Here is a 9,870-nt window from a genome sequence, read left to right as displayed (position 1 = left end):
AAGGTATACTGCGTATAGCAGCGAGTTTTCCCTCAGTAAGAAACCAAGGTTATCGAACCAGTAGGAGATGAAGGCCACGTGAATGTTGTTGGTGAAGGAGTGTAGTGCGGCGCAACACCAGAGATTCCGGCGCCAACGTGGAACCTGCACAACATAATCAAGATACTTGCCCCAACTTAATAGTGAGGTTGTCAATCTCACCGGCTTGCTGTAAACAAATGATTAAACATATGGTGTGGAGAATGATGTTTGCTTGCAAAGAACAACAGAGAACAATGATTGCAGTAGGTTGTATTTCAGATGTAAAAGAATGGACCGGGGTCCACAGTTCACTAGCGGTGTCTCTCCAATAAGATAAATAACATGTTGGGTGAACAAATTACAGTTGGGAAATTGACAAATAGAGAGGGCATAACAATGCACATACATATCATGATGACTACTATGAGATTTACTTAGGGCATTACGACAAAGAACATAGACCGCTATCCAGCATGCATCTATGCCTAAAAAGTCCACCTTCGGGTTAGCATCCGCACCTCTTCCAGTATTAAGTTGCAAACAACAGACAATTGCATTAAGTACTGTGCGTAATGTAAACAATACAAATATCCTTAGACAAAGCATTGATGTTTATCCCTAGTGGCAACAGCACATCCACAACCTTAGAACTTTCTGTCACTGTCCCAAATTCAATGGAGGCATGAACCCACTATCTAGCATAAATACCCCCTCTTGGAGTTACAAGTATCAACTTGGCCAGAGCCTCTACTAGCAACGGAGAGCATGCAAGATCATAAACAACACATATATGATAGATCGATAATCAACTTGACATAGTATTCCATATTCATCGGATCCCAACAAACACAACATGTAGCATTACAATAAGATGATCTTGATCATGATAGGTAGCTCACAAGATCTAAACATGATGACATAATAGGAGAAGACAACCATCTAGCTACTGCTATGGACCCATAGTCCAAGGATGAACTACTCACGCATCAGTCCGGAGGCGGACATGGTGATGTAGAGCCCTCCGGTGATGATTCCCCTCTCCGGCAGGGTGCCGGAGGAGATCTTCAGAACCCCCCGAGATGGGGTTGACGGCGGCGTCTCAGGAACTTTTCTCGTATCGTGGCTCTCGGTACTAGGGTTTTCCGATACGAAGGAATATATAGGCGAAGAGGCAGCGTCGGGGGAGCCAGGGGGTGGGCTCCCCATACCTGGGCGCAGCAGGGGGCCTGGCCGCGCCGCCCTATGGGGTGGCCCCCCTGCTGGCCCTCTCCGACTCTTCTTCGATGTTCTGGAATCCTCCGTGGAAAATAGGGCAGTGGGCTTTTGTTTCGTCCAATTCCGAGAATATTTCCTATGTAGGATTTCTGAAACCAAAAACAGCAGAAAACAGGAACTAACGCTTCGGCATCTTGTTAATAGGTTAGTACCGGAAAATGCATAAAAATGATATAAAGTATGAATAAAACATGTATGTATTGTCATAAAGCTAGCATGAAACATAAGAAATTATAGATACGTTTGAGACGTATCAAGTGGCAACACCGGTGGTAGGTGCGCCGCAGCAGGGGTGGGAGCAGCATGCGCTGCAGCGTAAGATGCGGGAGCAGCAGCAGCGCGAGGATGAAGTCTATGAGCGGCGACGCTTGACGGAGATGCAGATGCGATTACGGAGGCAGGAGGTGGAGCACCGTCGGCGACATGAGGAGCTAGAGCAGCAACTGCGTCAGGAGGCGGCAGACGCGGATAGAGCGGCCTACTTGACGTTCGTGACGGAGAAATCAGCGGGGATCGACGACGGCGGAGCAACATTGAGAGCATCGGAGAGAGCAGCGGTCGATCGTCCACGTCCACAGAGCCGGGTGGCCAGTAGGTAGTAGGCTAGAGATGAAGCAGGTTTCACATGTCATCCGAAATTGATAAGTGAATAATGTTTTACTCGGATTAGCCTTAAAATACAGTGATTATTTATTCGGGTACTCCGTCCTCTATTGGAAGCACCCCATTTTTTTTTTTTTTTGAGGTAATGGAATGCTGCTATACGGCTGTGACGGGAGCCCGGCACCTACTTGGGGCACCTCTAAATGGGCCGACCCACGTCGGATCCTTCAGGCGGTGCGGACGAGCGGCGTAAAGGAGCCCCCGGGAGGCCGGGACGAGTGAAAGACAGAGTAGGGCCAGCCCGTTCACATCTGTTTCTGCCCCTCGTCTCGTCCCCGACCTAGCCGCCAGGGCCGCTGCGCCCACCGCCGTCCGTCGTTCCTGCCGCTCCGCCGCGTTTCCACCCCAACCGCTGCTCTCAACTTCTGCCCTAAGGTAAGTCAATCTTTCTCCCCTTTTTTCGCGGACTTTGTGTCCTTACTCTGGTACGGCTGGTCTAAATTGCTGAAACCCTAGGTGTTGAGGGAGATTGACATGGGAATTTGAGTGGGAGGGGCTGTGTGTGTGTGTGTGTGTGTGTGTGTGTGGGAGGGCTACACGCGAGGCAGACGAAGAAGGGGGCATATGATCTAAGGCGTGCGAACTGCAGAGGTTACTATCAAATTCGGCCTGGAATAACCCCTGCAAGGGGCATAGATCTAAGCCTGTTATTATCAAATCTCCTTCTGAGTTTTGGAAAATGCCCGTATCGGTGCTTCGTAGGCTTTTATTCTGGAAAATTCTCTGGTTAGGATGGAAGTTTCTTTGAAGTACAAGTTACATGCATGCAATTTTGAACAAAATTCTTCGAAGACATGAAGAAAAATTTCTTATCTTTGTTGTGCGGGGACCCCAATTTTTGCAGCGAAGATGCTAAGAGGTAAGCGAAGAGCTAGAGGCTCAAATGGACAGCAAGAAAATCGTAAGCGCGTAAAGGAAGTATCCAGCATGTTTAGTGAGTGTAAAGCTATGGTGGAGAACATTGAACAGAAAATCTATTGGAAGAAACTCAGTCAAGCACTTGCTACAAAGTTTTTCGCAAGCATTGTCTCGCTTGCTTCATTTGATGGTGATCATACTCTCGTATTCCCAGTCGTTTCGCTCGTTTATATTTGATCATCAATTGACAACGACTGAAACAATGATCTTGTGTAGGAGAGAAGCTGCACTATGAAAGCACAGGCGTAGTTGTTGAAAACAGTTTACGTAATACATGTATTCTTACCTCCTCAGCTTTGGTTAGCACATCAGATCCTGAACGCAGGTTCATCTATAGACTGAAGGTTTGTGCTGCCAATTTTTCTGCACCTGTTGCTTATTTTAGATATCGGTAGTCATTTGGTAATCATGTTGTATATCTTTCATGACATTACAGATAAAAGTGCGCCTTCCAAATAACCAAGTGGTTGATGGGTGGATACAACATTATGATTTGCCTTTCAGTATGGTTGTTGTGGTCACTGGATATTCCCCTGATCTTCGTACAGTATGTTTCAGTAGCAGCTTGCAAGTCCAGCGCAATACTCATTTGTTAGCTCTAAAGCGTTGTTTCAAGTCAGGCAAGTTAATGCAAATACATGGGGTACCGAGTGACGACCCAAGTAAAAGTGACAGCAAAGGGTCTATGTTGTCCACATGCAAAATTACTATGGTGCGCTGTTGGTTTCTCTCCATATTTGTCGAATCATTACATGGACTGTCTTTATATGGTTGAAAATTTACATTTTTCCTATGTACACGCTTCATTTTTGTGCTAGGATGGAAGTGGTGGTCCACTTGTTGATCTTGATGGGAATATTGTTGGGATTAATGACTACCATGACCAGGAAGGAACTCCATATGTGCAAGGAAATAAGATTGATGAATGTTTGAGGGTTGTTCGGATACGGTATGTTATCTAGACATCATTTCCTCATACTTGTATGTGATATGTTCATGAAAAATCAATCATATTTATTATGTATGCATTATGATGAGATTACTACATTATGCAGTAGGGACGAAGTGCAACGACATTGCTGGCAAAATTTTACCAGTGCTTTTAAGCGCCATTGGGAAGGTGAGCTAACAATGGTTACTCTTTTAAGGCTTCTAAATTATGCGAGAATATGCTATTGTTTGTCATTTTCCAGTGGTACTTTATTTCATCTACTCTTTTTAGGTCAGCATAGAACTCACTGTTTGTTCTATCTATCTCTTTATCATAGGTAGCTCCAATGAAAATGGTTATAGTGGGGAAAGTGAAAGTAAGAACCAGAAACAATTTTTATCTTCTAACCCTGAGCCAGAAGGTGAATCAATTCAGAGTCACTTCTGATGTTCACTATCATGCAAATTATCATATCCAGTGTCGACTTTCGATCATTACTGACATTTAGTCGTTGATGTCTTCATCTTGTAGCACTAGAATTTACTGAGGATGTACCTACACCAGAGCTCAATGAAGATGAGCCCAATGAAGAGGGTGTGGAGGTCCAAGTGACCAACCCATCCACAATTTCCCCAAAAGCCTACAATGAGCATAAGCGTACTCTAGTTCCCTGGCCATCTGATGGTATACTTTTCATTTTGCTGATCATGACTTTGCATCGTCATGAATTGCTTCATCTTGTGGCAGCAACATTTGAACTATTTATTTTGCTTACACGTTGTCATGAATTGCTTCACCTTGTCTCACTAGGCTTTACAAAGATGGTAAATGCTCTCTTAGATAAAGATGGTTATCCCTTACCAGCTTATGCTGATCGTGAGTTGCTGCTGACCATTCTCTTTTGTATCACATTATGGACTGCTCTACTCTGTCATCTCATTTAAGTGTTCTTTCATGTTTATTTAACCAGGAGGCATGCGTTTGGAAGGTCATTTTGAAGAGGAATTTGGCAGAGATAACTTGAGTGAACCTGCTAGAAAAATTGCTTTAAAGATGTCTCGGAGTGTTGTTGCACTGGCTTCATTCAGTCACGATTGTAAGGTTATCATGTCGTTATTTTCCACTTATTTTCTCTTTTATATGATTGCTGATAAAGACTGAAATTACCTTTTGCAGTCAAGGAAAGGCATTTTGCATGCACAGGTGTATGCATAGACTTTGATGGATCCACATCCAACACAAGGGTTCTGACTTCAGCGAGCTTGGTTAGAACTTCTGGTGATGAAAACAAGCTTTTTGATGGCTTGAAGGTTTGTAGCACTAGACTAGTTGTTACTTACTCATTACTTGTTCATCGAGACACTAGTTAAGTCACTTCATCATGCAGATTAAAGTGTGTCTTGCGAGTAACGAATGCATTGAAGGGAACTTAGAGAACTTCAGTTTCTACTACAATGTTGCCGTTATCAGCTTCCCATTTCGCTGTAATCGTACAGCAATGTTGGTTGATGCACCACACACTGAGGTATTAGCTCTCGGCCGTGTCTTCAAAACAGGCAATAGTATGGCAACAGAGGGGTCAGTGATTAGCAAAGAATGCAAAATTGGTTGCAAAGAGCTTAAGATCTCCACCTGTAAAATCACCAAGGTACATTTCGTTGATTACTTAATTTCTCTTATTTTTGCATGATAGAAATAATTAGTTTCATATGGGTGACCGACTACATCTGTAGACATACTACAGTCATCACCCATTCCTGTGTATCAACTGCTAAGGGTCACTTTGTTATTCTGCTATAGGCTGGAATTGGGGGGCCCCTTCTTGATTTGAAGGGGAATGTTGTTGGCATGAACTTCTATGACACAGAAGGAACCCCTTACCTGCCAAGTAAGATAATTCTGAAAGTATTGAGGAGGTTTGATAATGCAAAGCGGTATGCCTTCTATCTTTTCAAGTGCCCCAGTACTTTTCATGTGCATAGTATTGAGGTGTTAGTGAAGTAGACTTGAGTCATCAGTTTGTTTCTTTCTAGTTTAATTTTGGGTCATATATCTTGGAGTGGATAATTGCAGAATTTGGCTTCAGTTTGGTGGACTATTTTTGGTCTTATATTATGGTAACTTTTAGATTTTATTTGGCACTGATGCGTAAGCTTTTTAGTTAATTTTGCACTTCGCCAACATGTTGGAAATGTTAAAAATAGTCATGGCCTCAATAATCTCATGCTTGCTAGTTCTTGTTAGTTCAAATATGCCAAAGCCAAGGCCAAAAATAGTCACTAAGGCTCTAGGCCTCTAATCATGTGCTAGAGTCACTGCGGGTCAGTGGTGCTGCTCTCAGGTGGCTTATCCAATTCCCCCTCTCATACCGATCCTATTTAACTGGCTTTTGAGCTACTGTATTTGATTAGATGTTTGTAAGACATCAGATTATGAAGTCACTTTTCCTTAGATGTTAAAACCATCCTTTTGGTATACTGTATGCCTGTTGCTGCTGGTATGACAGACGAGCCTAATTCTAGGTATGTTTTGGTAGCATTAATAATAAGTTTTGGTGGTCTATTTTTGGTCTTATATTATGGTATTTTTCAGATTTAATTTGGCACTGATGCGTCAACTTTTTAGTTGATTTTGCACTTCGTCAACATGTTGGAAATGTTAAAAATAGTTATGGTATCAATAATCTCATGCTTATTAGTTCTTGTTAGTTCAAATATGCCAAAGCCAAGGCCAAAAATAGCCACTAAGGCTCTAAGCCTCTAATCATGTGCTAGAGTCACTGGTGCTGCTCTCAGGTGGCTTACCCATTTCCCCCTCTCATCCCAATCCTATTTAACTTCGTAAGCTTTTTGAGCTACTGTATTTGATTAGATGTTTGTAAGACATCAGATTATGCATTCATTTATCCTTAGATGTTAAAACCATCCTTTGGTCTACTGTAGGCCTGTTGCTGCTGGTATGACAAAGGAGCCTAATTCTAGGTATGTTTTTGTAGCATTAATAATAAGTTTTGGTTACCTAGTTTTACATGGGTTCCTATGCCTGATTAGTTTTTAAATTATATCAATGACAGTTGGCCGGTGCTGAAGCCATATTGGTATTACCCGAGTGAAAGTAAGATTGAACCAAAAGGTAGAGTTGTGCGTCACATATTAGATTGACTGCTCCATCCGAGATTCTCTGGCCGCTTTCTGGTCTGCTTGGGAGAAAAAGTAGACGTACCCAAAGAATGGTTTGCTCATATTTTATTCGGACAAACTTGTTCTTATGTAATGGCACGATAGTACTGGTAACTTCGTTAATGATCTTTATGCTTGGACCTCTGGAGTTATTTGTTCTTGTAAGTTTGGAATTATTGCACAGAATCAGCAGGTGTATCTCCCCGTGACGGAGGTAATCGCACATCAACACACACTGCTCATAGTGTATTAGTGAGGTAGCATTGCGCTGTCACGTAAGATTACTCCAAATCACATGAAACAATTCAAAAGTATAACAGTCCCAACAGATGCGGTAAAAGACAAGACGCGCTAAAAAAAACCGCTAGTTCGCCGGCGCTTTTGCGCTATCATGCGTGGAAACTTGCCGCTTTGGCTGCCTTGCGCGCTATAAACGCCATGTGTGCTTTGGCTGCCTTGCGCGCTATAAACGCCATGTGTGCATGCCAACCGCCCGCGTGTCGCTCCGCATCTGTCTCCTATGTCTTGCCGCTCTGCCTCCCACGTCGCGCCCGTCCTGCCTCTGCCGACACGATGCCTCCTCGCCGTCGCTCCTCCGGCTACCGCGCGTGGCCAAGCGGCCACTTCAACACTGAGATCCGCTCTGGTGAGGAGCGCATCCGCCTCGGCATGTTCGAGATGGCGCACGAGGCGGCGCGCGCCTACGACGCCGTCGCCTGGCGGCTCGGCCGCTCCCGCCGCACAATGAATTTCGACGATGTGTGGACGTGGGAGGGTCACACGCGAGAAGCAGCGGCGCCATCGCGAGCTCGACCAGTGGCTCGTCATCGCGAAATTGAAAGAGCATCTCTCACATATTATGTTTTGGAGTGTTTGATGTCAATATATGGAATACACTAATGCTTGATGAAGTGGTGCAGAGATACATGTTTGTGAGTGTCTTCTGTGAAAACACAAGTCTAAAGGAAGTTGTCAAAGTTCAACGAGGCCGGATAATCCGGGCCGGATATTTGCAAAATATCCGGGCCCCAAAATTTGGCTAAGTACTCGAGGCGATCCGGCTCAGTACTACCCTGGTATGAGGCCGGATATTTGGCCGGACATTTGACCGGAAATTCCACAAGGCCGGAATTGTTTTTTTTTTTGGGGGGGGGGGGGGGTGTGGATTATCCGGCCTCAACTTAGGCCGGATTATCCGGCCCTCGAAAGCTCCCAACGGCTGGATTTTGAGAGGGGGTATTTATACACCCCTTCTTCTTCCTTCCAACCTGCTCAATCATTGAAGAAATTCTGCCAAGCCTCACCACCATTAGAGCCACCTCAAAGAACACAAGATTTGCAAGATCTCCTCCTCCACCCATCCATAGCTCTTGATCTTTGGAGATTCGAAGGAGAAGACCCCGATCTACATCCTCACCGAAGCGATTTACATTTCCCCCTCATATGTTTGAGGGCTCTCTTGCTACTGTTCCTCTTTGGATCCCTAGTTGTTGTTGTTGATGTATGCTTGTTGATTTGTTGTGTTGTTACAGATTTGGGAGCCTCTAATTTGGTTGTGGATGTGTGCCCCAAGAACCTTGTAAAGGCCTGATTTCCGCCTTGAGGAAATCCCTTAGTGGGAGTGGGCTAGGCCTTCGTGGCGTTGCTCACCGGAGACCTGAGTGAAGCCTTCGTGGCGTTGGTTTGGCTTTCGTAGCAACCACACTCCTCCAAACGTAGACGTACCTTCTTGCAAAGGAAGGGAACTACGGGAATCAACTCCGTGTCTCCGCGTGCTCCACTCTTAGTTACCTCTATCCTTTATCCCTCTCTATATATTGCGTAGCTATATCTTGCTTAGTTGTTAACCTTTTCATATAGGTAAATTCACATAGTTGCATATCTAGAGAATTTACCTTTGTGTCAAGCCTAAATTGAAAAGGAACTAAAAATTGGTTAGCACCTATTCACCCCCCTCTAGGTGCGGCATACGATCCTTTCAATTGGTATCAGAGCCTCGGCTCTTATTTCGGGCTTAACCGCCTAAGAGTATGCTGGACGATAATGTTACAGAGGGAACCCCAAAGCCGGTTTCCATGGATGATCTCAAGTTGTTGGAAACATCCTTGAGGTCCTCCATGGAAGCTCAAATTGAAAGCATGAGAAAAATGATTTCCGAGCTTTTGAGGGCTCCCCCCGTCATCCCCGTCCTAGAGGTTCGGGACAAGAGTGGGTTAGAAAAGGGAGATGCTTCGGGCTCACCCTCCTCTACCTCACCCTTGGAGCGTGATAACTTAGAAACTAATAAACTACCCACTACTTCTCCTAGTGCAACAAGTGATGGTGGTGGCTACCATAATGTGGCTCCATCTTTCCTCTCCCCCGACATTCCGGTTCCCCATCCTCATATAAACACTCGGGGTGAACCACCTAAGTTTAATGAGAAAGATTTCGATACATGGCAATTTGAGTTTCGCTCTCATGTTCGCAGTGCCTCTAATGAACTTTGGAGAATCATCGTGGAAGGCTTCAAGCCCTACAACCCCAACAAGTTGACTAGAAGAGAAGCGGTTGATAATCAACTCAATGACATTGACTTGCACATGATCCAAACTAGTGTGGGGACAAAGGAATTGTCCCGGGTTCGGAACTTCACCACCGCCAAGGAAGCTTGGGATGGTTTGGCCACTAGTTGCATTGGAAGTGAAATCATGAGAAGGAACAAGTATAATGCTCTTCAGAATCAAGCCGAAGGATTCATGAGGCTTCCGGATGAAGATCATCAAGTCATGTATCAAAGGCTTATCACGGTTGCCGATTCGTTCCGGAATGTGGGTGCCAAACACATTGATGATGCTTGGATCAAAGATAAGTATATTGACTACATGATGCCTTTTGAACCCA

General features: G+C 44.5%; 1 protein-coding gene across 1 annotated transcript; it reads left to right on the top strand.

The window, feature by feature from the left end:
* The first annotated feature begins 2,160 nt into the window (after positions 1-2,160).
* LOC127308140 (uncharacterized) lies at positions 2,161-7,131 on the top strand. Its single transcript, XM_051338914.1, has 15 exons — positions 2,161-2,334; positions 2,804-3,007; positions 3,094-3,221; positions 3,314-3,589; positions 3,696-3,826; positions 3,933-3,997; positions 4,146-4,229; positions 4,340-4,492; positions 4,619-4,684; positions 4,779-4,904; positions 4,985-5,118; positions 5,196-5,456; positions 5,609-5,742; positions 6,751-6,789; positions 6,882-7,131. Exons 2-15 carry the CDS (start codon positions 2,809-2,811, stop codon positions 6,967-6,969), a joined length of 1,884 nt encoding a protein of 627 aa, XP_051194874.1. The 5' UTR covers positions 2,161-2,334; positions 2,804-2,808; the 3' UTR covers positions 6,970-7,131.
* The last annotated feature ends 2,739 nt before the right edge of the window (positions 7,132-9,870 follow it).

The sequence above is a fragment of the Lolium perenne genome, chromosome 6, assembly GCF_019359855.2.
Source record: "Lolium perenne isolate Kyuss_39 chromosome 6, Kyuss_2.0, whole genome shotgun sequence".
NCBI classification, from domain to species: Eukaryota; Viridiplantae; Streptophyta; class Magnoliopsida; order Poales; family Poaceae; genus Lolium; species Lolium perenne.
This window is presented reverse-complemented; position numbering and strand designations above follow the sequence as displayed.

Excerpts from the sequence above, each read along its gene's own strand:
- LOC127308140 (XM_051338914.1), top strand. The coding sequence starts at position 2,809 with ATGCTAAGAGGTAAGCGAAGAGCTAGAGGCTCAAATGGACAGCAAGAA. Across the intron at positions 5,457-5,608 it reads CCACCTGTAAAATCACCAAG|GCTGGAATTGGGGGGCCCCT; the intron begins GTACATTTCGTT and ends ATTCTGCTATAG. Across the intron at positions 6,790-6,881 it reads ACAAAGGAGCCTAATTCTAG|TTGGCCGGTGCTGAAGCCAT; the intron begins GTATGTTTTTGT and ends TATCAATGACAG.